We start from the raw sequence: 27,504 nt of genomic DNA, 5'->3' as shown, positions 1-27,504 counted from the left end.
GCCTCTGCCCTCAGGGAAGCAGAGAGAAGAACAGCACGTGCGATGCTCATGTTCCAGATGCTGAGCGGGATATTCAGTGGAGATTCTAAGAGTTTGGAGGAGGCGTGGCCTCCAAGGGGAAGGAAGAACAGAAGAGGCTTCGGGGGCATGCGGAGTGTGGCTTGAGGCTTGGGGGAGAGAAACACAAGACAGGCAGAAGGGCTGGGCTGTCTGGAGTGCTCGAGCACTGAGCCGGACAGCAGGCTCGTGTGCCCCATCCAGGCGCCCCGGGAGAGACCCCCAACCGGTGATGAAAAAGCAACTAAAATGTCCCAGCCGAGGCCGTAGTGAAACCCAGACAGACGTTCTCCCAAATGTGATGGAGAGACACTTGATTCTCTCAGTTAGCTAAACCAGGCTCCGTGGGGGCTCAGGACCGGTACTCGGAAATGTCGACGTGATGGTGAGACTGTAGGAGAGGGGTTGTCGAAGGGGTGTGAGGCCTGGGTAGCCCTGGGCACCTGCTACTGTTACCAGAGCAACAGTGCCCGAGACTCAGCCGTGCCTGCTAGTAACACAGCGTCAGTAGCCTTAATCCCTGAGCCTAACGCGTCAGCGTCCTGGGGCTGCCACAACAAAGAACCACAAACGAGGGGCTTAAAGCCACAGACACGTATTCTTCTGTGGCTCTGTGGCTGCGAGTCTGCAATCAAGGTGTGGGCAGGGGTCCCTCCCTCTGAAGGCTCCTGGGGACAGTCCTCCCCTGCCTCCTCCTGCTCGTGGAGGCCCCAGGCATCCCTTGGCTTGTGGCTGCATCCCTCCAATCTCTGTCTCTGCGACCGCATGGCTTCCTTGTGCATTTCAAATCCTCCTCTCCTCTCCTCTCCTCTTATAAGGACGGCTGTCATTTAGGTCCCACGTGGATAATGCAGGATGATCTCATCGCAAGATCCTTAACATCGACCAAGACCCTATTTCCAAATAAGGTCATATTCTGAGGTCTGGGTGGGCCGGAACTTGGGAGAAACACTTCAAAGCACTACACGTGGGCTCTGCTATTACACAGCGTTACTGGGAGGAAAGGCAAGTCCTGGAGAAGTAGCTCACCCAAGTCACGGAGCCAGGAAATGGCGACACAGAGCTTCTTCCAACCTGCTGGCTCTCCACAAAGGACAAAGATGTCCATCCAGTACAAATGACCTGAGCTGGAACATGCCTATTTCTCCCCCAGGTGAAATTTAGAATGTCAGATGAGACTACCCTGGCAGATTTACTGCAGCTGAACCTCCACAAATACGAGGATGAGGTCCGAAATATCGTTGACAAGGCTGTGAAAGAGTCTGGGATGGAAAAGGTATTTTGTTTGTTTGTTTGTTTGTTTTTGTCGACAGCAAAGTATGTTCTGTATGGGATGATGCTGAAGCAGGCCCACCAGCCCAGCGCCTATGAGCATCTCATTTCATGTGGGGTCCAGCGGTTGCTGAACACAAAAACAAAGTTTGGTAGGCTTTCCCTTAACCAACCCACGACGGAAATCTTGTAAAAAATTTCCAGAATGTATTACTGGAGAAAGGATCCCCCTGGCTCTAGCTCTGTGTCCTGCATGTGATACTGTGCACATTGAAACTGAACTCTCCTCTCGTGGAGCGCCCTTCTCTGTGACTTTGGAGAAGAGGCTGAAGGAGGGAAGGCGGGAGGACTGGCCATCAGGGTGGATGATGAGCCACTGGTTGGGACAGTTACAGGACACAGGGAAATTCAGGAGGGCTTCTTCTGCAATTCAGATCTCTCGCCTCGCCTGTTCGGTGAGTGTGAGTCTTCACATTTTGGCTTTCTTCCCCCCCCTTTTTTTTTTTTAAGATTTTATTTATTTATTTGAGAGAGAGAGAATGAGAGAAAGCACATGAGAGGGGGGAAGGTCAGAGGGAGAAGCAGACTCCCTGCCGAGCAGGGAGCCCGATGCGGGACTCGATCCCGGGACTCCAGGATCATGACCTGAGCCGAAGGCAGTCGCTTAACCAACTGAGCCACCCAGGCGCCCTTCCCTTTTTTTTAAAAAAGATTTTATTTAATTATTTGTCAGAGAGAGAGATAGTGAGAAAGAGCATGAGCAGGAGGAAGGGGCAGAGGCAGAGGGAGAAACAGACTCCCTGCTCAGGGAGCCTGATGTGGAACTCGATCTCAGAACCCTGGGATCATGACCTGAGCTAAAGGCAGACGCTTCTCCGACTGAGCCACCCAGGCACCCTATCTTCCCTTTTTTTTTTTTGAACAGCTTTATTGAGCTATAATTCACATACCATACCATTCACCCATTTAAGGTGTACAATTCAGTGACTTTTAGTGCATTCGTGGATGTGTGCAACCATCACGTGGGAGAATTATTCAATGTTAGCATGTTCTCACCAACTCAAAAAGAAAGCCATTCCCTCTAGAAACCCCCCCATCTTCCCATACATCCCCGTCCCACCTCGAAGCAACCACTAACCCACTTTCTGTCCCTATGCGTTTGCCTGTTTTGGACAGTTCATGTCAATGGAATCTCACAGGATGTGGCCTTGTCTGTCCAGCCTCTTTGACTTCACGTGATGTCATCAAGGTCCATCCATGTGGGAGCCTAAGTCAGAACTTCATTCCTCTTTATGGCTGAACGGCATTCTGATGACCTGTCCATTGTATCTGTTCGTCTGCTGACGGACGTTTGGGTCATTTTTACCTTTTGGCAACTGTCCATGATGTTCTGGATTTCTCAAAGCAGGGCTTTGTCCCGGGTCCTTCTCGGCCCCTCCCGCCAGCCACCGAGTGACGTCGTTTCTGTGTCCCCCGAAAGGTGCTGAAAGCCCTGGACGCCACGTGGTCCACCATGGAGTTTGAGCACGAGCCACACCCACGCATGGGCACCATGATGCTCAAGTCGGACGAGGTGCTGGTGGAGACCCTGGAAGACAACCAGGTGCAGCTGCAGAACCTGATGATGTCCAAGTACCTGTCCCACTTCCTGAAGGAGGTGACGAGCTGGCAGCAGAAGCTGTCCACGGCGGACTCCGTCATCTCAATCTGGTTTGAGGTCCAGAGGACCTGGAGCCACCTGGAGAGCATCTTCATCGGCTCCGAGGACATCCGCGCCCAGCTGCCGGAGGACTCCAAGCGCTTTGACGACATTGACATGGAGTTCAAGGTGAGCACAGCCCTCCGCCTCCCCCTGGGCATTTTCAGAAATGGCAACGCTGGAGAGTACGTGGCCACTCACGCCCCGGGGGCCCATCTCCTCCCAGGCCCTGATGGAAGAGGCGGTGAAAACCCCCAACGTGGTAGAAGCCACCAACAAGCCTGGTCTCTACGACAAACTGGAGAATCTGAAGAAGAGGTGGGTCCCCGCGCCTGGCCCCACGCCTGGCCCCGTCCCTGCCACCAGGAGGTGTCCTGGTGGCAGGGACCCGAGCCAGCAGCCCTCCCCCCCGCCCCCGCCACCCAGGACAGGGCAAACTCTCCTCCCTGGGCACTGGTGCTCCAGGCCACGTGCTGCCACGCTGGCCACACAGCGTGTCCTCAGCCTCAGAGGGACCCCCACACGGCGGGTCAGGTTCCAAGGTCTGAATCCAACTGGGGCTGCGAACAGCAGACCGGGTGTCTCTGGGGCTGTCGTCCGTCTGGCGAGGACAGGATGGGCTGCAGAAAGCCTCGACCTCCCCGTTTCCTCCCTCCTAGCTTGGCTGTGTGCGAGAAGGCCTTGGCGGAATATTTAGAGACAAAAAGACTGGCTTTCCCGAGGTTCTACTTTGTCTCCTCGGCTGACCTCCTGGACATCCTCTCTAACGGAAATGACCCCGTGGAGGTAGGCGGGCCCTTGGCATCCCGAAGGTGGCCCCGTGCTCGCCCCCATGTCTCGGTGGCCCTGGCCGGTTGGAGCCCTGCGCATGGAGGTCCCCAGGCCGCCTCCACAAGGTCATCGGCCCCAGAAACCGCCAGGGGACCCGGCCATGACAGAGAGACCCCTTGCCTCATTTTCCTCATCTGGAAAATGGGTTAGATGCCAGAAGCTTGGCGAGACGCTGTTTCTGGGAGACACGCCCGCTCGCCCGGTGGCTGCGGGGTCATCCTGACAGATCCGGGACCCCAAGAGCCAGGGGGAGGTGTTTCCTCGAGGCTCTTCTGAAAAGAGAGAGGGCTTAACTCACTAGGTGAAAGGAAAACACTATATTTTATTCGAATCCTAAAATTGCAACACACACCAGAAGGGACGCACAGGGTGGCCCAGGGAAACGGGCCCAGGGCCTGGGACCGAGCTTGTCAAGGAAAAGTGTCCTGTCACCTTCAGGAACAGACCTGGGATCCCGGGGCTGGTCTCTGAGATGCCCCTTGGTTGGTTAAGCACGTTAGTTAACACCAGTCAGACGGGGTGGTGGGGGGGATAATTCCAAAAATCAGAAAGACGCTTAAAACCACCCAAGGAAAACCCGGCTGCGCCGCACCCCCTCCAAGGCCCTGGGTTCCGTGACCCCGTGTCTGCCCCACCCCCACCCCAGGTGAGCCGCCACCTGGCCAAGCTCTTCGACAGCCTGTGTAAACTCAAGTTTCGCCTTGATGCCGACGAGAAGCCTCTCAAATTCGGCCTGGGCATGTTCAGCAAGGAGGACGAGTACGTGGACTTCGACCAAGAGTGTGACCTCTCAGGGCAGGTGAGTGCCGGGGGCACATCCAGGGCGGACGGGCCGCCCCCCGGCCACCCAGCCCGGGACTGTCCCTCGGTCCAGCAAGCGCTCCAACAGCTTCCGTAGAGAATTTCCAGCACAGCCTGACCCGTGTAGTCCGGGTGCATCTTGAGAAAAAAACAGACAGAGAAGAAGGGGAGCGGAGAGGGTTATGGATGCCGGTGGGCTGTCTTGGGCTTGCCAGGGGACTGCCTCGAGGGGCCCCCACACGCCTGAACCGCTGCCTTCTAATCCCTGTTCAGAACAATCGGCTCCTCACCTCGGGTGGCCCCGTTCCCGTCCCCAGCCACCCATGAGGCGGCCTCCTCCTGCCGACACCAAGCGGCCCCGCAGCCCCTCTCCCCCATCTCACCGCCCAACTCAGCAACCAAATTGACTTTGACATTTTCCTAAGTGAAATGTAATTTGGAGAGAAATCAGCTGGGGAAAAAAGAGGAAAATCTCACGCAAGAAAACTGGAGCTTCAGAAACGTGGGCCCGGAGCTCCTGGCGGGTTTGCTCGGCGCGGCCGGGGTTGGTGGGGGCCCTGGCGAAACCCAGTCATCACGGTGTGTTCACACCCGCGGGCACTGTGTTTATAGTTTAAAAGAAAAACCAAGCCGATTGTCCTGTTTGGGTCTTCCCCCGCCCAACCCGTAGTGGCTAGTGAAGGGTTTGTATTTCAAAATACAAAGAAGGCTTGTCTGCAAATAAAATACAAAGAAGGTTTGTCCTGTGTGACTGTCTGGGACCCTGAGACCAGGCACCCGAGGAGCAGCCAGAACCTGCCAGGGACTTGAGAGACGGCGCCTCAGGGGCTCCGATGTAGCCTGTCTTCTCTTCTAGAATTTTCTCTGGATCCCCTCCCTTGTCCTCCTAGAAATAGCATAAGCACGTGAACGCCCAAGGCAAAAGTCTTGCAGGGACACCCCCCGGCTTCCCAACCACATTTGTTAAGTGGGTCATTCTTACTGCTCTACAAAACCTTGACTTTTCCACCCCTGGGATGACAATGATGGCAAATGGTCCATTTATTTTTTTAATGACAAAGCAAGTCTTTGGAACTCGCCGCAAGGGCCTGTCTGGTCAATGTGGCTCCCGTCCCCAGGTGGAAGTGTGGCTGAACCGAGTGCTGGACCGCATGTGTGCTACTCTGAGGCATGAAATCCCAGAGGCCGTGGTGACGTACGAGGAAAAGCCGAGGGAGCAGTGGATCTTGGATTACCCAGCCCAGGTCCTGGGCGGCGGTGGGCGGGGGGTGGGGGGCGGGGTCTGCCCCAAGGTCGGTCCCGCGGAGACCAGCCTCCGCGCCGGCAGGGACCGCTGTATCGGGGGGTGACGCTCACGGTGCAGGGGGGCCTGGTGGGCGCCCGTCTGCTTGCAGATTGCACTCACGTGCACGCAGATCTGGTGGACCACCGAGGTGGGCCTGGCATTCTCGAGGCTGGAGGAAGGCTATGAAAACTCCATCAAGGATTACAACAAAAAGCAGGTGCGTGTCCGTCAGAAACCCTGCCCTTTCTGTCGGTTGGTCAAAAGCGGCCAAATCTCAGCAACCCCCTGTGGTTCCGCCCAAAGGTAACCGCTTTGGAAATATACAACTTTCACTTTTTTGTCTGGAAATCAGCAAATCATCAATTTGTGTGCATATCATGGACTTACATGCCAATACTGTAGAAACTATCTGCATGGCTTTAAAAATCCCCTGTTTGTACTTAATGTCCACCGTCTTCCCGGGGCGTTAGACTTTCTCACACGATGTCATTTTCAGAGGCTCCATGGTATCCCGTCGGGGGCTGCTCTGCTGCTCACCCCACCCCCAGCCGGGGGATATTGAGAATTTTTCTGTGCTCCGTTTTTGTAAATAAGAGCATGGTGGTCTTCCCTCCGCCACTGTGGGCTCCCAGGGGACCCACGCAGCCGGGGGAGGGCGGGGTGCACGCAGTGTCCCAGCCAAGGTGCCTCTGCTCCTGCAGATCAGCCAGCTGAACGCGCTCATCACCCTGCTCATTGGAAACCTCAGTGCCGGCGACAGGATGAAGATCATGACCATCTGCACCATCGACGTGCATGCCCGGGACGTGGTCGCCAAAATGATCACAGCCAAGGCATGGGCGCCGGGGAAGGGCCGGGAACCGGGCTGGCCCCTGTTAGTGCCTCTTCCCGGGGCGGGGGGGCGTGACTCTGTTCCTGGTAGCAGCCCCCACCCCTCACGAAGACTCGGCCCTGGGGAGCAGTCAGAGGAAGGCCCGCTCCTCCATGGGATTTGGCTGGGGGCAGCACTGGGGTGGACATGGGTCCTGGAAGAGGAGCCGAGGGTCTGGCACCTCCTGCAGGTGGAGAGCTCCCAGGCCTTCACCTGGCAGTCCCAGCTCCGGCATCGCTGGGACGAAGAGAAGAAGCACTGCTTTGCCAACATCTGTGACGCCCAAATCCAGTACTCCTACGAATACCTGGGCAACACGCCACGGCTGGTCATCACCCCGCTCACGGACAGGTGAGGGCACGCACCAGCCGCCTTGGGCAGGCGGTCAGGGAGGCCTGTGTCCAGACTCACCCCTGCCGCCTGCCGGGCACCCAGCCTCGGATCACTCCGACGCTAGCTGTGTGGTCTTGGAGGAGTTGCTCAACCCATCTGAGGGCCTGCCAAGTGGGGGTGCCATTTCTGGCTCCATCTCACGTCCCTCTTGTGTCTCCCTGGTGCCGAGTGCGTGTCACCTGGGCACGGTGAGCTGACACTACCGTGAAAGGGAAGGGGGTGGCCATGGGGTCACCGCACGCAGGATAATCAGAGGTCCCTTGCAGATGCTACATAACCTTGACCCAGTCCCTGCACCTGATCATGGGCGGGGCCCCCGCTGGCCCTGCCGGGACCGGCAAGACGGAGACAACCAAGGATCTGGGCAGGGCCCTGGGCACCATGGTGTATGTCTTCAACTGCTCGGAGCAAATGGACTACAAGGTGCGCTCCAGGCCTGGAGGGGGCCAGAGGCCCCTGTGGGGACCACACACCGCATCCCCGGGCCCCATGCGTGTTCTAGATGTCTGGACACTGCAGTTCGAACTGGGGGAGGAGGCACTGGGTTCCCAGTCTGCTGACGGTCTCTGCCCTGCATCCCTGCCAGTGGTCTTGGCCCTCCCAGGAAGCTGGGGCCCCGTGGAAGTGACAAACATGTCCAGAAGAGGCTCCTAGGGTCAACAAACCCAGGCCCAAATGTCCTGTCCTGCCCTGGGAGGTCACCTCCTCCCAGCCTCTGTTCCAAGCTCTCTCCAGGTGGCTGGGGGCTCCCGACAGAATGAGCGCCTCTGTCGTGGTTCAGCATGGGGCTTTGGGGTCAAAGCGAGTCCAGGCAGGCTGAGCAGGGGAGCCAGGGGACAGGCCAGGCCCCAGCGATCCCTGGAGACTGTGCAGCATGCTGTGGGTTCTCCACGGGCCCCATGGGAGAGCAGAGCCTCCTGGAGGCCCAGCAGGGCAGCCTCTGTGGGGGGCTGGGGTGGGCCTGGCATCAGAGCCTGGGCCTGCAGGAGGCCTCCGGTCCCCTCCCCACCTGTATTTGAGCCCCAAAGCCCAACCCTCCTGAGGTTGAGGTGGGGCCAGCTGCCCCTCTCCCAGTCAAGGCCACAGACCACACCAGCCTCTGGATTTCAGAAAAGTATCTCAGGAGCACTTTAACACTCACCTGGAATCCCATACGGAGACCCTGAAGAATCCTCATCACCCAGCTAAGGACTGGAGAGACACAAACATCTAGAAGAAAATCTGACACGCATGCCCACCCCCCATCTTAGAGAGAAGCCCCTCCCTTGAGTGCAAGAAAAAAATAGCAGGGGCTGCATTTTACACGAATGCACGTGTCTGAGCCATCCAGCTCGGAGGCCAGGGAAGCCCCCACACCAGGGAGGTCATGGGCCAAGGCTGGGCTCTTCCTGGCAGCCAGCCCTCCACGGCATGCACCGGCCCGCCGGCCTCCCCCAGGCCCCAGAGCTCCCCAGCCTGACCCTCGGTCAGTGGACTGTGAACAGGACTGTGACCCAGCAGAAGGGGCAGGTGGGGGGCGCCTGGCAGGACTCTGGTCGGCCCTCTGAGTCTCTTCCTCTCCCCTATCTCACCCTTCCTAGTCTTGTGGGAACATCTACAAGGGCCTGGCTCAGACTGGAGCATGGGGCTGCTTTGATGAATTTAACCGAATCTCGGTGGAGGTCTTGTCCGTGATCGCTGTGCAGGTAGGGTCCTGTCCATGGTCTGTGGGTCACGTAGGGGCTGGGGCTTGTCAGCTCTCCTGTCAGCCCTTACACCAGGCAGTCCGTTCAGCCCCGTGAGCCTCCTTGCCTGTCCCCAGTGTGCCGTGCAATGCAGGGTGGTGTGGCACGGAGGTGAGGGACCCCAGGCCTGTCCTGCAGGGGCCCGGAGTCCGGGTGGGCACACAGAAGAATCGGACGCAGCAGGCCTAGGTGTAACCAGCTACACATGAGGGGATAATGAATTCTGCCTGGAGGACAAGGACAGAGGTTACGGTGTCAGCGAAGGATGCATTAGACATCAGTGCTGGAAGAAGGACAGGGAGGAGGCGGGGAGAGAAGACGGGAGGGAGGAAATAGGCCCGTGTGCTTTGGGCATGAACGATGGGGAGGCCGGGACGCGGTGGGAGTAAGGTCCTCAGAGGGGGGACAGCCCCATGCCGGCACAGCCCCAGGCCGCTTGCAAACTGCCTGTGCACCCGCCCCCACGTCTGGAGGTGCATTCCTACACTGCACACGAACCCTCCGGATCCGGAGGTGAGAACCACGGGGCTCTCTCAGGGGAGCCGAGGCCAAGCTCGAGGTCCAGAATCAACTTGAATATTCCAAAAGGACCCAGAGGTCAGGCCGGTGCAGGTGCTGGGACCCTCCTTCCCACGGGCGCAACAGATAGATAAGCAGAGACCAGCTCCCTGCAGCCGGAGCCTCCAGCCCACACGGGAGGCTGGGGGGCAGAGCCAGGGGAGCCAAGCTGAAACCAGCCCCTGCCACTCACGACCCACAGCCTGGGTGTAGCGCCTGCTCCAGACTTACTCACTGGACTCCCAGCTCTGTGCTTGGCCGTGATTTCAACTCTCCCTAATCCCTAAAATGGCTTCGACGACTCAGGTTTGCTGACACCATTAGAGGTGAAGGCAGGTGGCCGGCACCCTCCACCTGTTAGCCTCCCGACACGGAGCTGTCCCTGAGCTCTGGGCTGGAGGCCAGTAAGGCAAAGAGAGAACGAAGGCTGCTGCCTTGGGGTCCCCCAGCCCCACCAGGGCAGCAGCAGAGTGACTCCCCACCCCAAAGTCGGTAAATGGACCCCAACGTGGTTTTTGACTCGAATGGACCATCAAGAACTGGGCCAGGATGCTAGGAGAGGCTTCGCATAGCGGGGAGGCAGCAAAGAAATTAAGAAATTAAGGTGCGCCGCCCCAGCCGCCAGGCCTGCCCCGGGGAGCCCGGCCCTGCGGACCAGCCAGGGAGGAAAGGCCAGGCCCCGCTCAGAAAGGCGGGGAGACCTTGAATTCAAGGCAGGCGTTTGGGAGGTTCAACCATGATCGTGGGGCGCCCTCCCGTGGTCGCGCACAGGTTGGCAGCCAGTCGGCAGGAGCGGAAGATCCCACGGGCTCCTGAGCCCCCAGGTTTAGAATTCACCCAGTGCCGTTCTCACAGACCGCAGACACAGAGCCCGCTGCTGCGACGTGCCCCCACGCGGCACCCAGAGCGGGAGCGGGACCCACGGAGCGGCCGGGAAGCAGAGCGCCGCTCAGCGATAGTGCGGGGCAAGCAGGGGTGTCCCGGCGCCGGGTGGGGGGACCCTCGATCCCGGTGCTCTACTGGGTGACGCGCCCAGGACATGCTGCACCAGCCCGCACAGCAGCGCTCATGAAGGGGCAGAGGTACGGGAGTCTGGAGCAGACCAGTGGTTGCCGGGGTCACAGGGAGGGTGGGGGCAGGGGGAGGTGGGTATGACTATAGCAGGGGACGAGAGGGGTCCTCGCGTCGTGCAAGATGCTCCTGCTAGGGGACGCTGGGGAGGGGCGCGCGGGGGGCCCAGGGGCATGTCCGCTGCCTTATTTCTTAAAACTGCGTGTGAGTCTATGTTGTCTCAAAATTAAGTTTAATTAAAAAGAAAGCGAGACCAGGAGTGTCCTCTGCAAACGCGTAGCCACAGGCTTTGACACCAGTGAAGATCCGGCCCGTGGAAGCTGGGCATTCCCACGCTGACACGTCTGTGTGCCAACTGTTTAGGTTAAATGTGTCCAAGATGCGATTCGGGCCAAGAAAAAAACGTTCAGTTTCCTGGGAGAGATGATAGGTCTCATCCCCACCGTGGGCATTTTCATCACCATGAACCCTGGGTATGCAGGACGCACCGAGCTGCCCGAGAATTTAAAGGCCTTATTCAGGTGTGTGGGCAGAGGAGGGCAGAGGGGACCCTAAGCCAGGGCGAGCTGGGAGTGAGGGAGGGAGGCTGGGGAGCGAGGCTCCTGAGTTAGGGGGTCTAGCAGGCAAGGCCTCCTTAAAAAGCAGACAGTAATCTTCCCGCTCTGCCTTCCTGGGGGAGGAGGCCCCTGACCACGGAAGGCTGGGTTCAGAGAAGAGTCAGTACAGCGGGTGTGGGGCTTGGTGCCAGGCCCTGCAGACGGCAGAGGGCATAGGAGGATGCTGGGAACCCGACCCCATGCCCCTGCAATCCTGACGCTGTGGGCTTCCTGGCACGGGAGGTGTGCACCTAGCTGATGAGAGGCGGGATTGTGGGAGGAAGGGGGAGAAGCCTGAGCAGACCCCGCTGATCTCCCCCAGGCCCTGCGCCATGGTGGTTCCCGACTTTGAACTGATATGTGAGATCATGCTGGTGGCCGAGGGCTTTCTGGAAGCCCGCCTGCTGGCCAGGAAGTTCATCACGCTCTATACCTTGTGCAAAGAGCTCCTGTCGAAGCAGGTGCATGCCAACGGTGTCTGGGGCTGCAGGGCGGCACGGGAGGGTGCCGTCCATGTGCCCCTGGTGGCATGCCGGCTTTGGCCCCAACCCTCCCTAGCCCCAGCCCGGGTGGGAAGGCGTGCTCACACCTGCTCGCCCATGCCTCCCCTCCCCAGGATCATTACGACTGGGGCTTGCGAGCCATCAAGTCTGTGCTGGTGGTGGCCGGCTCCCTGAAGAGGGGCGACCCCAGCCGGGCAGAGGACCAGGTGCTCATGAGGGCGCTGAGAGACTTCAACATCCCCAAGATCGTGACCGACGACCTGCCCGTGTTCATGGGGCTGATCGGGGACCTTTTCCCTGCCCTGGACGTGCCTCGGAAGCGGGACCTGAATTTTGAAAAGGTAGGAACTACTGGGCCCTCGGGTCAGATCCACACCTCGGTGGCAGGTGCAGCATCGGGCAGATGGTAGCCACACGTTTCTCCCTCCGCTGCTGGGAGAAACACCCGGAAGCCCCAAACCACCTTCCAGCCCCATCCAGCACCTCTTTCAATGCTGGGGATGGGGCGGATCTCAGGAGGAATGGGGGGGCGGCAGAGGGGCTTCGGGCAGACCTGTCGCCTGCACAGATGCTCCGCGGCATCACCGGCAGAACGTGGGGACACATCCACGCCAGAAGCCACTGTTCCCTTGCAACATCTCCCACAAAGCCCCCTCCTGGAACGACTGCCTGTCCTTGCGCCCTGTGCCCAACACCCCCTCCTGTGTGCCCCTCCCCAGATCATCAAGCAGAGCATCGTGGAGCTCAAGCTGCAGGCAGAAGACAGCTTTGTGCTGAAGGTCGTGCAGCTCGAGGAGCTACTCCAAGTGCGCCACTCGGTGTTTGTCATCGGGAACGCGGGCAGTGGCAAATCTCAGGCATGCCCCACTCTTGTCCACCCCTCGGTCCTCCCTGAAGGCCTGTAGGCTGCCAGAGGCTTGGCCTCTGTCACCTCCCCACACCCCCGGGGGCAGGGGCAGCGAGGAGCAGGCCCTGGTCCCACTGATGAGGGCCTTCTCCTAGGTTCTCCTCTCTTCTTGCTCCTTCCCCCTGGACACCAGCCACCTGGCCCTCTACGGCCAGCCCCCCACCCCCGCCCTCTGTCCCCACCTGCCCCCTGTGTCAGCCCCCAAACTCCTGTCCCCTGCCATTACCTGGGCATGGTGAGAAGCAGAGGGTGGTGGCCAATACAACTGACACCTATGACATCGGAAGATTCTAAGCCAGCCAGTGTTGAGCTGGAAGCCCGCAGGATGGACCACTGTGTTATTAATCAAGATCATTTCCAAAGACTAATAACATGGGGGTGCTCACAGCAAGTAATTTTTAAAAAGACAGAAACTTGGCAACAGCTTTCTCTGCCCACGGGTCCTGTCCCCAGGCTTTAATAAAACCACCTTTTTCCACCCCCCCCCAAAAAAAGCAACTGCATGAACCCGATCTTCTAAAAAGAATATGTACATATGTATGTATTTTTACGCCTGTACACACATATACATATATGAAAACATCCTCAAATGTCCCTCAAAATCCTTTTCTCTGGGTGGAGGAATTACCAGTGAGCGTAGATTGCCTTTGTCATCAAGAAACTACTGTGAACTTTTCCTGATCTTAGCCTGGTCCCAGGGCACGTGGCGCTCCATTGTCCACACACAGGGGTGGTTGCCGTGCGTTCCCCATCCCCCGGGCACCTGCCTCGGTCAGTTTGGGGGCGCAAACTCAAACCTGCATGTCACCAGTGCAGGACCGGCCCAGAGCAGGAATTCTGGGTGGGGTTCGTAAAAGGCCTTCGGAGTTGTGCATGGTGCGTCCCCGGGTGTGGGTGCAGGAGTGGCGGCCCCCGAGCCCCATGTGAACAACGCACCCCCACACCAGGTCCTCAAGTCTCTCAACAAGACCTATCAGAACATGAAGAGGAAGCCGGTTGCCGTGGACCTGGACCCCAAGGCTGTCACCTGTGATGAGCTGTTTGGCATCATCAACCCGGCCACCAGGGAGTGGAAAGACGGTAACAGGAGCTGTGGCAGGGTGGACTGAGTGAGGGCGGGTCACCAGCAGGCGTTCCGGGCTCACACCAGCCCTGCTCACTCACACCAGCCTTGCTCACTCACACCAGCCCCGCTCACATCAGCCCTGCTCACTCACCCCAGCCCCGCTCACACCAGCCCTGCTCACTCACCCCAGCCCCGCTCACCCCAGCCCTGCTCACTCACACCAGCCCCGCTCACACCAGCCCTGCTCACTCACGCCAGCCCTGCTCACTCATACCACCCCTGCTCACTCACACCAGCCCTGCTCACTCACACCAGCCCCGCTCACACCAGCCCTGCTCACTCACCCCAGCCCCGCTCACACCAGCCCTGCTCACTCACACCAGCCCCGCTCACACCAGCCCTGCTCACTCACACCAGCCCTGCTCACTCATACCACCCCTGCTCACTCACACCAGCCCTGCTCACTCACACCAGCCCCGCTCACACCAGCCCTGCTCACTCACACCAGCCCTGCTCACTCACACCAGCCCTGCTCACACCAGCCTTGCTCACTCACACCAGCCCTGCTCACACCAGCCCTGCTCACTCACACCAGCCCCACTTACACCAGCCCTGCTCACTCACACCAGCCCTGCTCACTCACACCAGCCCCGCTCACACCAGCCCTGCTCACTCACACCAGCCCTGCTCACTCACACCAGCCCCGCTCACACCAGCCCTGCTCACTCACACCAGCCCTGCTTGCTCACACCAGCCTTGCTCATTCACAGGCCTTTTCTCCACCATAATGCGGGATCTGGCCAACATCACTCATGATGGCCCCAAGTGGATTGTCTTGGATGGAGACATAGACCCAATGTGGATTGAATCTCTCAACACTGTGATGGATGACAACAAGGTTCGAGGGGCTCCTGGATTCCAGAACTAACCCCCAAAGCCATAGTGATGGCCCCAGGGCCTGGGTCAGGGCAGGGCAGGGGGCTCATGGGAAGGGCCACACATCACCACCCACCACAGACAACAGAGAGAACCTGCCCTAGACTGGAACCAGAAGAGTGAGGGTCTGTCTGGAACTCTGCACAGAAAATTATGAACAAGGGAAAGTTCCCTGTCACAAGATGTGTGTGTCGTAGGACACAGCTCCACATGCCCCCATCTGAGATATGTTTGGGCAGCAGCGAGGGTGAAGGGTGCAGATACAGAGAATATTCTTGCTTAATTGGCATGTGACATAACATGGCAGAACATCTCATATCTTGGAAGGCAGAAACAGTCTTCAGAATGATCTAGAAGCAGCTTAAGAAATTGATTCTCAGTTGGGTGGAAGAGGGAACTCAAGAATCCCCGGGGAAGGGGGCGGGGATCATGGTTTCAGAAAGCAAACTGAACATCCCAGTGACATCCTACATGGTGCGCACATCCGGGAGCCTCGTGTGTTGTCCTGGGGTGGGCGGGGGCAGACGTGGGACTGCGGTCAAGGATGTCTGGGAAAGGCTGGGCTGGGAGAAGCTGGTTGGTGGCGGGCACAGGTGCGCAGGTCCCAGACTTCCTCCTCGTCGTTCGGAGACACGTCCGTGTGACGACCCATCAGGACGATGGCACGTGGCCCCTGTAAACCCACAGGCCTGCCTCCCTTCCCAGGTCCTCACCCTGGCCAGCAATGAGCGAATCCCCCTAAACCGCACCATGAGGCTGGTGTTCGAGATCAGCCACCTGAGGACGGCCACCCCTGCCACCGTCTCCAGAGCCGGCATTCTTTACATCAACCCCGCAGATCTGGGGTGGAACCCGTGAGTTGGGTTTTCGTTTTCCTGGTCCAAACTGGCGGAGGAAGATGGGGCTGGGGGCGTTTCAGAGTCGCCTGTGTGGGTGTGCATCCAGGCCTTCGGGAAATAAGATGGGGTGCTCCCCACGCACCGGGTCACAGCAGTGACAGGATGCGAGACAGCCCCGTGACTGTGGGGGTGAGGCACGGCGATGAGAGCGGGCACCCTGAGGGGGACGGAGGAGGGTCCGGGCCTGTCGCCGAGATGGGCAGTCTTCCCGAGAGGAGGCAGACTTAGGGCTGACACCTGGCGGGAGAGGGAGTTTTCCAGGAGGACGAAAACTGCAGGGAGCACGCCAGGCGAGAACCAGCCTGGATGGGGCACGGGCGGCGGCGGGGGAGGCGAGAGTGGGAGGTTGCGGGGTCCGGGCGGTGGTTAGGTGTTTGTGGGTGGAGCATGAAGCCCCAAGATGCTCTTGGCAGGAAGGGGCCGGCGAGGACCAGCCTGCCCATACGGAACCATGGGTGGCCCCTGGGGACAGAGATGAAGGGAAGATGTGAGAAATGTTTGAAATCTTAAGAAATAGAAGATGTGGCATTGATTCTGGGGACCCAACGTCCACAATCTAAGTGTGGGCATGGCTGGTTCCTCCCAGAGGCCCCAAGGGAGAACGTGTCCCAGGCCTCTCTTCTGGCCCTCTCTCCCGGCTTCTGGTGGCTCCGGGGCATCCCTGGCGTCCCTTGACTTCTGGATGCATCCCCCGATCCCTGCATCTGCCTCTACACGGCCACCATTCTGTGTCTCTCGAGGTCTTCCCTCAGTCCCTTCTTCTTGTAGGGACAGTCCTCGGACTAGGGCCCACCCTAATGCAGGACGATCTCATTTGAGATCCTTACCTTGACTATGTCTGTCTGCAAAGACCCTTTTCCAAATAAGGTCACATTTCCCAGTCTCAGTGGACCTATCTTTTGGGAGTCATCATTCTGCCCACTATCACCACATGTGAGAGTTTTCGGGGTGGGCAGGCAAGGCAGGAGCTGTGGACACAGGGCACCAGGAGGGGGCGGGGATCGTGTGGCACTTGGGGGCACAGGGCCCCCCGGGAAGGAGGCAGCCCTCCCCCAGGGGCAGCAGTGACTCGAGGCCAGGAGACCACAGGGCACATCCCAGAGCGGGAAGTGAAAGGAGGCTGCCTCTGGGGGCCGGGCAGGAGCCAGGCCGGCTCGTCCTCCCAAGTGTGTGTGTCCCCCTGGGCTTGCATTTCCCATCAAAGCCAGCATGCCCTAGATGACTCTAACCAAGGCAACATTTTTAATTTGACATAAACACCTTCCGGAGAGAGGGCAAATACAGCAGTCTGTGCACAGATTCGCAAACCAGGCTCCACTCTGAAGACCTGCTCTACTCGGAGGGCAGGTCCTAACCGTTGCAGGCACAGGGCTTACCACGCTTTGCCCACAGACGCAGACTGTGGGAAGGATGACTCTGTTACTGTGGACAGTCCAGGGCGTGATGGGGCAGAGGTCTGAGCTCTCGGTTCTCTGTCCCGATAGAGCACAGTAAGGATTAGAGCCTCCAGCGTGGGGGCTCGCTCACGGAGAGGCATGTCCTCCGGCTGTGGGTGGCAACGCGAGCTTCCTGCTTCGGCTCGGGGCGTCCTGGGAATGACACACTCACTGACCCCGGAGGGAGCCGGACACCATTTATGCTTTTAGCAGGCACTCATGCAGCACTCATGGTGGGCCAGGCTCCCTTCTGTGGGCTTTAAAAATATCAGCCCAGGTGGTCCTTCAAAATGGGAGTCATTGTTGTCACTCACACTTATAGATGACGTGTTGAGTAACTCGCCCAAGCCGCTGTTGGCCACAGTGGAGTCGATTCAAGCCCAGACAGCAGGCCCCAGAGTCTGTGCCCTCACGCTTATGGGGGGGCCGCTTCTGGGCAGCCCACTCCAGAGGCAGCTGGGCGCCCGACAGTCCAACATGGCTCCTCGAGGATTACCTGTTGCATTAGTTTGGACTCTTCCATGGAATGTGACAAATTCAACTCAAACTAGCTAAAGCAAAAAAAAAAAAAAAAAGAATTGGCTCAATTCACCAAAACTGCTTCAGGCATGGCTGGATCCAGGAATTCAGATGATGTAATGAGAGGTCCCTGTTCCTCTCCCGTTCTCGCCCTTCTCTTCCCCTCTTATCCCTTCTCTCCCCCTCCCACCCTGATGATGTGTCATGGGATTTTTCTCTTCCCCTATGTCCAGCTCTGCTGCCCTCAGCATTGGCTTCATTTGGGGTAGCAAAGGTGGTTCCCAGTTGTTCTAAGCTTATGGCATAGCTAGAATGCCAGAGAAAGAGCACACCCCCACAGCCCCAGCACCCTCATCAGACTCTCGGAAGCTCTGCATCTGGCCCTATCACCAGAATCACTTAGAGACACCAGGGGTGTTCAGCAAGGGGAGGGTTGCCAGGCAGACCCAACATGGTGGTCCCAGCACCCAGTGCCTCCCCGTCTTCCCCAGGGTGGTGAGCAGCTGGATTGAGAGGCGCAAGGTGCAGTCTGAGAAGGCCAACCTGATGATCCTCTTCGACAAGTACCTGCCCACGTGCCTGGATAAGTTGCGCTTTGGGTTTAAGAAGATCACGCCCATACCGGAGATCACGGTCACCCAGATGATCCTGTACCTGCTCGAGTGCCTCCTCACAGAGAAGAACGCGCCACCCGACTCCCCCAAAGAGCTGTACGAGCTCTACTTTGTGTTTGCCTGCTTCTGGGCTTTCGGGGGAGCCATGTTCCAGGACCAGGTGAGCAGCCGGCCACGGGGGAGCCCGCCGCCCACGTGAGGTCTCTGGCCGCCCCCAACTGGGCCCTGCTTGTTGTTCTTGTTCTTCAACAGCTTGTAGATTATCGAGTCGAGTTCAGCAAATGGTGGATCAATGAATTTAAAACGATCAAGTTCCCCTCGCAGGGAACGATCTTCGACTACTACATAGATCCTGACACTAAAAAGTTCCTGCCGTGGACGGAAAAAGTGCCTGCCTTTGAGCTGGACCTGGACGTCCCACTGCAGGTAACTGCCCCAGACAGGTGACAGTTTACTGATGACTTAGGAGCAGGACTCCCCGTCCCGTCTCAGGCTTCATGACGGACGACCAGATGCAAACAATTTTCAACAGCAGGACCTTCTAAGTAAACCTGGAGATTGAACAAACTGTTCAGGTCTGCAAGTCAGTTGGAAGGGGGAAAGCGGAGGCTCAGTGTGTCTGAGGCTCAGGGCTCCTCCCTCCCCTCCTGTCCTTCTGCTCCCCACCCCCAGGCCTCTCTGGTGCACACCACAGAAACCATCCGAATCCGCTACTTCATGGACCTGCTCATGGAGAAGTCGTGGCCATTGATGCTGGTGGGGAACGCGGGCACGGGCAAGTCCGTGCTGATGGGGGACAAGCTGCAGAGCCTCAACACCGACGACTACCTAGTTCAGGCTGTGCCCTTCAACTTCTACACGACCTCAGCCATGCTACAGGGTGGGGGCCGCAGCTGAGAGCAGGGGTGCAGGGTGGGGGGCAGGCTGGGATGGAGGGTGGGGCCAGAGCCAAGAGCAGAACTACAGTGGGGGCCAGGGGCAGGAGCAGGGGTGCAAGGTGGGGGGTAGGCCAGGATACAGGGTGGAACTGGGGCCAGGAGCAGGGGTGCAGGATGTACCAGGCATGGTGGTAGCCAACCAGCTCCCTTCTCTAGGGGTTCTTGAGAAGCCACTGGAGAAGAAATCCGGTAGGAACTACGGCCCCCCAGGCACCAAGAAGCTGATCTACTTCATTGACGACATGAACATGCCCGAGGTGGACAAGTATGGGACAGTGGCCCCCCACACGCTCATCCGGCAGCACATGGACCACGGGCACTGGTGAGTGGGCAGGGAGGGGGGCCCGGGGAGGGGCAGGACCGTGACACACACCACCAGGGTGGAGCCTCAGGGCTGGAGGGGTGTATCAGATCTCCCCCTACATCCATCTGCTAGGCCCTGGGCAGGCAGCCGTGGCCAAGAGCACCCACGGAGGGAGGACAGACAGGTCCCTCTCCCATCGAGGGTCCCTCTGGCAGGGGAGACAAAGAGGTGCAGTTGGACAGGCAGGGGGAGCTCTGAGCGAGCCCCCCAGTGCGGCCCCAGAGCAGTCCCCCAGCTGGGACAGAGACAGATCTGGGGAGGCTGCCCTGCAGCTGAAAGCTCGAGGCAGAGTCAGGATCAGTCATGGGACGGACTTGGGAGGGAGAGCATCCTGGGCAGAGCAAATGCCACATGCAAAGGCCCTGTGGAGGGGGGGGGGGGAAGCATGGCACAAGGAGGACCCAACGTGGCTGGAGCGTGAGAGCCAGAGGGAGAGGGCGCGCAGGGCAGCTACAGCCAGACCTCAAGACCTGTGCTGGCCCGAGAAGCCTCCCACGGGCAGCAGAAAGCTTCGGGTGGCATGTTTACAGGTGCAGTTCGGAAAGACCAAAAGAATATTCAGGGCAGTTAACCTAAGTGTGTCTGACACAAGGGTCCTGTAACGACCTGGCCAGTGGCCCAGGCCAAACCTGGGGGTTTTGAGACCGAAGGAACCCAAGAGCTCCCATCGGAAATCAGACCGTGGAGGCATGAAGCCCACCCCTTGCTGCCGAGAACTAGAGGCAGAGAGGGCTTCACAAGGGTCAAGCCCACCCACGTCCATCACTTGCCCTGTCCCTGCTCCACCACGCTGGGCTCACAGGTAGTAGGAAGCCAGGAAGGTCAGAATGGAGCAGGGGCAGGTAATGTGTGGACAGGGTGTCAGGGACCGCTCCCCAGGGGATGTGACAGCCAGGCCACGGGGTAAGCGGGCACTGAAAGCGGTGCAGGGCGGCCCCCCTCGAGGAGCTGGAATCTGAGCTCACGCCTGCACCCTGAGCCACTCCGATGCCTCCTGTTTCAAAATTTTTCTTGAAAACATGAAGCAAAATTGGCCGCTTCACCTGTAAGCGATATTTATTGAGGTGTTTTTTTTTTTATCTGCACATGCAAGAAATGATTGGGGGTGGGCTGGGGGGCCCGGGGATGGCTCCTCCAGGCCGGCGGCACGACGTAGTGCCCGTCTCCCGCGTGCAGGTATGACAGACAGAAGCTGACGCTGAAGGACATCCATAACTGCCAGTACGTGGCTTGCATGAACCCCACCTCCGGATCCTTCACCATCGATCCCAGACTCCAGGTAGGCAGAGATCAAACTCTGGTTAGCCAGCCGCCGTGGGTTTGAGGCTCACTTTGGCACAAGAAAATAAAAGCATTGATTTGGGGTGTTGTCAGGGCTGCGGGCCGACGTTCTCCGGAGAATTCCCTCACCTTGCAGCCTGCGTGCGTCAGGGAATTCCCTGGGGCAACGCGACGCGAGCCAGCCTCCCTCAGACCCCACAGGGCCGCCCCAGTTAGCAAATGCAAACACGGGCGGCCAGTCAAATGTGAATTTCAGATCAACGACAAATACTTGCCTCGTGTAAGCATGTCCTGTACAGTATCTGGGACACACTTGTACCGAAAACAATGACTTGTTGTGTATCTGAAACTCAGATGTCACAGGATATCCTGGATTATATCTACGACCCACCCAGGCAGGACCTCCCCTCTGAGGTATCTAAGCAGATGGGGACCTAGAATAGAAAACCAGGCCTGTGCCCTGAGACACTCTTTTGCCTCCACCAAAATTTTGCTTGAGAGCATGACGCGTGGATTTGGCAGTTTCGGATATGCTCAATATTTGATGGGGTTTTAGCACATGTAAGGCACAAGGAGGACAGCTGTCCATTCTGACCATGCCCACAAGACACTAGGGGCGGTGGACAGAGTCTGCTCCCCCAGAAGGCAGCCCCGGCCACAAGCTGGTCCCTGCGGGCTGCCTGATGGGGGTTTGTGTCGTTCCGGACAGCGCCATTTCTGTGTGTTTGCTGTGAGCTTCCCGGGCCAGGAGGCCCTCACCACCATCTACAACACAATCTTGGCCCAGCACCTGGCCTTCCGCTCGGCCCCCATGGTGGTTCAGAGGATGAGCAGCCAGCTCGTGGCCTCGGCCCTGGGTAAGCTGACCAGCCTCATCCCCCCCTCCTGTGGGCACAGCCTACTGCTTTATGGGGCTGATGGCTTCTTCATAGTTTCCCCTGGTAAATATTTTATTTATACTTTCAAATCAATATTTTTAAATGATGCTATGTTTCAGCAGGAGATATTCTGAAATACGATTGCTTGAGGGGAAGGCAGGGGGTAGGAAACTCAGTGTACAGAAATGATTTACATGTGAGTAGAGCAGCAAACCTCCCCCCTTGACAGCTGCGCAGATTTCTTACTTAAATTGTCACTATCTCATAGTCCATTTGCCTTAGAAACTATACCTTAAGCTCTGCACTTTCTGAGGCCATTAAGAGCACCTAAGAATCGATGTATCTCTTTCCTGTAACAGCCCTGCATCAGAAAGTCACTGCAACATTTCTTCCCACGGCCATTAAATTTCACTATGTCTTCAATCTCCGGGATCTCTCCAATATTTTCCAGGTACTGCTCTTCTAGCCTGTTATGGGCCATGTCCCTGATCATAGGTGCTCTCCTCCTCTGCTGCTCTCAGGAGGGAAAGCGCAGTGATGTATGGACTGACAATAGTGATGGTGATAATGACTGCAATAATGATGGTGGTGATGATGGCGATGGTGGTGATGGTGGCGATGATGATGGTGATGGTGGTGGTGATGATGATGATGATGATAGGGATGATGATGATGCTGGTGATGCTGGTGATGATGTCAGAAAGATGGTGATGATGATGCTGGTGATGGTGGTGATGGTGGTAATGATGATAATGGTGATGATGATGGTGATGGTGATGGTGGTGATAATGATGCTGGTGATGATGTCAGTGGTGATGATGCTGGTGATGCTGGTGATGATGATGGTGATGATGGTGGTGATGATGATGATGATGATGATGATAGTGATGATGATGCTGGTGATGATGTCAGTGGTGATGATGCTGGTGATGATGTTGGTGATGGTGATGATGATGGTAATGATATCAGTGGTGGTGATGATGATGGTAGTGATGGCGATGGTAATGATGATGATGATGGTGATGCTGGTGATGACGATGATGGTGATGATGATGGTGATGACAGTGATGGTGGTGATGATGACAGTGATGATATTTTCTCTTATTTATTGACTGTTTAGTTGGAGCCAGGCACCAGGTTTGGCCACTTACACTCCCATCTTCTCCTCCAAAACACACGTAACGTGCTCCTATATCCGCCTGTTAGAGAAGGGGAATCTAAGACTCCGGGAGGTTAAGGCATGCTCAGCTAATGCCATGCCCTCTAGAGGCCCCTCCTCATCTCTATGCTATCTCGCTGCCCCCAATTATGTCACTCATAGCCCACATCACAATGCGTAATTACCTTTGCCTGGTTGCATCTCCCACTAGAATGTGGACTCCATGAAGGCAGGGCCTACCTTGTTGCTGTGATCCCAGAGTCCCAGGGAAGGCCTGGAAAACAGCAGACCCTCAATAAGAACCTATTGAAGGTGTCCAGGGCACTTGGTCAGCAAATGGCTGAGCAGGACTAGACATGGGCAGGCTTGCTGCAAAGCCCAGCTCAGAACCCGCTGCTCTGTGGCCTGATTCAATAGTCTGGCTCCCCGCCAGGGTCATACTCCCTTGTCCCTTCTCCACTACCTACGCCCTTAGAGAATGAAACCCCTGGCTCTGTCTTGTGAGAACTCCCCCCTACATCTCTCTCCTTGACACACCCTCCAGCCTCCAGGATTTGCATGGCCTTGGCCATCAGTGGCTTCCCTGGCTTGGCAGATCACTGTCCGGGCAAGTGACTACTCTCTTGCTTCATCTGTGAACAGCACTTGGCTGGCCTTCGTAGCGCAGCTAAAGACGCTGACCACTTGTGTCTGGGGCAGGGACTCTTATTCTCCACAGTGGAGATCCTGAGAATACCGCTTGACCTAGTCCGCCTCTGGCTGCACGAAGCTGAGAGGGTGTATGGGGACAAAATGGTTGACGAGAAAGACCAAGAAACATTGCGCAGGGTCACCATTGCTTCCACCAAGAAATTCTTTGATGTAAGTCAAGCCACCAAGTCCCTCTGATGAGCCCAGAGAGCCTCCAAGAGGGCAGAGTCTCTGGGGTCAATGATAAGGCCAGCCCTCTTGGAAGGGCCCTCACGTGAGGATGGGAAGGACCACACTGGGTCCCAAGAATTGACTCTGTCAAGTGAGTGTGCATCTGAGGGAGAAGGGATTGACTCCTCAGTAGGTCAGGATGGGATGACCTCCATCCATCCATCTGGGGCAGAAAAAGGCCTGGTTGGGTCAGTGTGCTCTGCTGGTACGTCCTGGGCTTTCTTGGCAGATTCATTTCTTTCTCTTGATGTGATGGGCATTGGACCATCCTCCCAGGGATTTCTGGCAGCAGAGCAAGCCCTGGCAGCAGTGGTTTGGTACCTGGGGCCAATGTGGCAAGGTGCCAGGGCTACCACTAATGACCTTTGTGCCCATGGTGGCCAACAACAGAAGTGCCTTACCTCTTATTTCTAGGATCTTGGGGATGAGCTCCTATTTGCCAAACCAAATCTCTTCTGCCACTTTTCTCACGGGATCGGCGAGCCCAAATACCTCTCGGTAACCAACCTGGCTCATCTGAACAAGCTCCTAGTGGACGTCCTAGACAGTTACAATGAAGTCAACGCAGTCATGAACTTGGTGAGTCGTGTTCAAGCTGACAGCATGGGCAAGGGGCTGGGACCCAGGTTTCCTGTCCTTTCTCATTCTGAACCCCTTAATGGCGCTCTGGGGCGGCGTGATTCACAGCAAACACCGCCGGGTCTGAGAGGAGAGTCTGTGCCGTGGAAGGAGCTGAGGCCAGGTACGCTGGGATGCTGAGGTGTCTCTCTGGCCTCCGCAGGTGCTGTTTGAAGATGCGGTGGCTCACATCTGCAGGATCAACCGCATCCTGGAGTTGCCCCGGGGGAATGCCCTGCTGGTGGGCGTGGGCGGCAGCGGTAAGCAGAGCCTCTCACGCCTGGCCGCCTACATCAGTGCCCTGGACGTGTTCCAGATCACCCTCAAGAAGGGCTACGGGATCCCGGACCTCAAGGTGAGACGTGGCTTGCCGACAAGCCGCGCTTGGCTGGGGGCGGGGGGGGCGGCGGTTGTAGAGAAAACTCTGACCACTCGCATGTCCGGCACACAGAAAGTGAATGTCACCGCAGGGTCCTCGTCGTACAAAGTAAGGGCCAGGACACGTTTCAGGCAGTGCCCAGGTCCACGTGGCAAAGGCAAGAGGATGTGTGGGTCTCCGTTCCCGCTGGGCTGGGGTCTGCAGTGACAGCACAGACAAGAGCAAAGGCCCTGGTTCTTGCCCCCGGTCACAGGGCTGCTCTGAGTCGCTCCCCGTTCGCCGGATTAAATAATTCAGGGCTGTTACTGGGTCTCTAATGACTAACTTGGATTCGGGAAGGCTGCTTTTTGAGTTAATTAAATAAACATTAGCGTAAACAGGTCTCCCATCCCCAAGATATGCCGCCGAGGCTTTTTATTGATTTCTTTTTCCCGAAAATTTGCTCTGTCAGGGAACTGTATGCTCGTCAAACATGATTAGCCCAGAACAAATCATCGTAGCGCTTCAGATTGGAGCGGAGATTGATTCGACCACATTCCACGAGCACGTCTCTCTTTGCGTCGGTGCCCGGGGCTGCTTCTTCAGGCCAGGACGGTGCCCGACCCGGCGAGACCCTCCCCACCACACAGGGCCCCCCGGCAGCCACGGGCGGGCAGCTTTAGTGGGGCGATCTGGAGCCCCACCAGGGCACAGCATTCTGGATCCTCTGTGGGAGGAGGTGGTCTGCTGGCCAAGAACCCAGGAAGGACAGTGGGGACAGTGCCCTGCCAGCAACACCAGGTGGGCTGAGCCAGGGACTGCAACCTCTGGATCCGCATCTGGCTCCTGGTTGTCATTGTCCCCGATGGATTCTGCTCTATCAGAGGACTAGCCAATGTGTTTTTTTAAGTCCCTGCCTTAAGGGAAGGGTCTTCCTCGTGGGTTCTCCCAGACGCTGCCTCCTGCCCCGATCGGCTCTCAGCTTAGCCAGTCACGTTAGTTCACACTGATTTCCCGAGTGCGCTCTGCGCTCAAGCACAACTAGGACCCTCGCATCTAAGCTATATTGTCTCAGTGGGTTTTCTCTGCTGAGAAGTTTTTAGTCTATTGTCCAAATCATAATGGGTTAATGTTACCACTGCATCCTGTCCCTTGCTCTGTCCCTGTGCGGATTTTGTCCCCGGTTCCTCACTTTAGGGTCAGTTGTGGGTGTTGAGTCTGAGCAGTGTTATTCTACTCGTAGGCATCGGCTGCAGCCACACCGAGGCCTGTCCTCTCACTACCCACACGGAGCTGTTTTGTGCTAACCGTTCCCTGTCCCTGATGAAGCAGCTGCTGTGGGTTCAGAAGGAAGGAAGGAGACAAAGCGGGCTAGTGGGCCTTGCACCGTGCTGTTAGTGACGTGACCTTGTTCTATGGTCTGTGGCATAAGCTATGGACGCCCCTGGGGGGTCAGGGATGCGACAGGAAAGGGGTCAGGAACTGCCCCCCGAGGGACGGCTTGAGCCTTGTGGAAAATCCTGGCCTTGGTCCCCAGAAAATGAGATGCCGTCAAGTGTTTGAGCAGAGAGGACCAAGTGAAGGGTGGTTGGAGGACCAGAGAGAGTGGTGCGTGGTGACCAGTAGGAAGGTGTGGGAGAACTCAGTGACCCCGTGAAGGCTGGGACTGGACAGTGTAGTGAGGTGGGAGAGAGAGGCCCAAGTCTAGGGGTGGCCCCGAGGGCTCTGCCTGTGCAGGGGGACTGTGTGGAGACAGGGCTTGGCTGGCGCCCCACACCCTGCACTCCCCGGGCCAGCCCATGGTCTAATAAGCAGCTCCAGGGACCTCCCAGCCAGAGATGGGAGCTTGTGCCCCCCTCCATCACCACCGATCCCTAGATCCACCTGGATGCAGGTGATCATTGACCTCCTCAACAGGATCTGAGCTTTCGGAGCTGACGGTGATGTCCGCACCTGCAGCAGGGACCAGCAGGGTGGTGCCCCCCGCCAGGCAGGAAATGAGGACGGGACAGGACTGGGCTGGGGGCCTAGGGCAGCCAAGTCACAAGGGCCAGGAGGAACCCGCGTCACAAACGCCACTCCGCGTATGGGGGTGTCCGAGGAATCTGGGGGAGAGGAAGGACGTGTTGGGGGGTTGGGAAGTGCTGGGAGGTGGCAGGTGGAGACCCCAGGGCAGGCCCGGTAACCTAGGAAGGTGGGAATATGGGGGTGGGCAAGGGAAAACAAACAGGGCCCACAGAACTTACGGGAAACTCAGACATTACAGAGATCGAGTCGTCAAGCCCCGCACATGCACATTACTCCTCGGCTGCGCCAGACGGTCTGCGCACAAACCTACACTTGGTGCGTGTGCGCTGGCATATTCTTGGAGAAGAGCAACTCTCCATACTGCTGTGTGATGTGCTTATCTTTTTTCCTTTTTACTGTTCTCCTTCATGTATTCTTCCAGCACGACCATGCAGCTATTCTGTGAGCTGTTCGTTTAAATCCTATCAGGGACGGGTCGGGCCTCGCGCTGAGTGTAGGGATTGCTCAGAGCAGGGTCCTCAGTCCCGGACCAGCTCCAGACCCGAGCCCGTGGTGCATTTATTCGAGACCTCTTTTAGGGTCTCTGAGGTTTTGTGTTTTTTTCCTTTTTCTTTTCTTGGTAGTAAAACGGACCTCACCCAAAATTTACTGTTGTAACTATGCAGGTCAGTGACGTTACGTATGTTCACAGTGTTTTATAACCACCACCACCACCCCCGGTCTCCAGAGCTCCTTCATCTGCCCACATTAGCCCCACCTCCGCCCCCAGCCCCTGGCGCCCACCCCCCACTGGTCCGGCTGCTCCAGGGGCCTCACCCATGTGGACTCCTACTGCATCTGTCGTTTGGGGACTGGCTGACGTCACTCGGCATCACGTCCTCCAGGCCCAGCCCTGTTGTATAGCATGGGTCAGGATGTCCT

The 27,504-nt window shown here is 57.6% G+C and overlaps 1 protein-coding gene across 1 annotated transcript in view; it reads left to right on the top strand.

Annotated features, from left to right (window-relative positions):
* Nucleotides 1-27,504, top strand: part of DNAH17 (dynein axonemal heavy chain 17) — a 101,298-nt gene that overhangs the window by 42,316 nt on the left and 31,478 nt on the right. Inside the window, exons 27-54 of the mRNA XM_045888354.3 lie at nucleotides 1,211-1,333; nucleotides 2,810-3,157; nucleotides 3,255-3,346; nucleotides 3,688-3,814; nucleotides 4,506-4,658; nucleotides 5,779-5,904; nucleotides 6,055-6,162; nucleotides 6,647-6,778; nucleotides 7,007-7,167; nucleotides 7,476-7,632; nucleotides 8,790-8,894; nucleotides 10,926-11,083; nucleotides 11,481-11,619; nucleotides 11,775-12,002; nucleotides 12,381-12,518; nucleotides 13,516-13,648; nucleotides 14,405-14,532; nucleotides 15,276-15,424; nucleotides 17,916-18,198; nucleotides 18,291-18,464; nucleotides 18,711-18,918; nucleotides 19,133-19,298; nucleotides 20,517-20,619; nucleotides 21,331-21,478; nucleotides 21,859-21,950; nucleotides 23,358-23,519; nucleotides 23,994-24,158; nucleotides 24,361-24,552. Of these exons, the coding sequence (XP_045744310.1) occupies nucleotides 1,211-1,333; nucleotides 2,810-3,157; nucleotides 3,255-3,346; nucleotides 3,688-3,814; nucleotides 4,506-4,658; nucleotides 5,779-5,904; nucleotides 6,055-6,162; nucleotides 6,647-6,778; nucleotides 7,007-7,167; nucleotides 7,476-7,632; nucleotides 8,790-8,894; nucleotides 10,926-11,083; nucleotides 11,481-11,619; nucleotides 11,775-12,002; nucleotides 12,381-12,518; nucleotides 13,516-13,648; nucleotides 14,405-14,532; nucleotides 15,276-15,424; nucleotides 17,916-18,198; nucleotides 18,291-18,464; nucleotides 18,711-18,918; nucleotides 19,133-19,298; nucleotides 20,517-20,619; nucleotides 21,331-21,478; nucleotides 21,859-21,950; nucleotides 23,358-23,519; nucleotides 23,994-24,158; nucleotides 24,361-24,552 (4,398 nt within the window). The remainder of the gene's footprint in view (nucleotides 1-1,210; nucleotides 1,334-2,809; nucleotides 3,158-3,254; nucleotides 3,347-3,687; nucleotides 3,815-4,505; nucleotides 4,659-5,778; nucleotides 5,905-6,054; nucleotides 6,163-6,646; nucleotides 6,779-7,006; nucleotides 7,168-7,475; nucleotides 7,633-8,789; nucleotides 8,895-10,925; nucleotides 11,084-11,480; nucleotides 11,620-11,774; nucleotides 12,003-12,380; nucleotides 12,519-13,515; nucleotides 13,649-14,404; nucleotides 14,533-15,275; nucleotides 15,425-17,915; nucleotides 18,199-18,290; nucleotides 18,465-18,710; nucleotides 18,919-19,132; nucleotides 19,299-20,516; nucleotides 20,620-21,330; nucleotides 21,479-21,858; nucleotides 21,951-23,357; nucleotides 23,520-23,993; nucleotides 24,159-24,360; nucleotides 24,553-27,504) is intronic.

This window comes from Mirounga angustirostris, unplaced genomic scaffold (assembly GCF_029215605.1).
Source record: "Mirounga angustirostris isolate CCGP_5_RB_7025 unplaced genomic scaffold, mMirAng1.0.hap1 SCAF_17, whole genome shotgun sequence".
In the NCBI taxonomy this organism is placed as follows: Eukaryota; Metazoa; Chordata; class Mammalia; order Carnivora; family Phocidae; genus Mirounga; species Mirounga angustirostris.
Note: the sequence above shows the minus strand (reverse complement) of the source record. Positions and strands in the feature narration are given on the sequence as shown.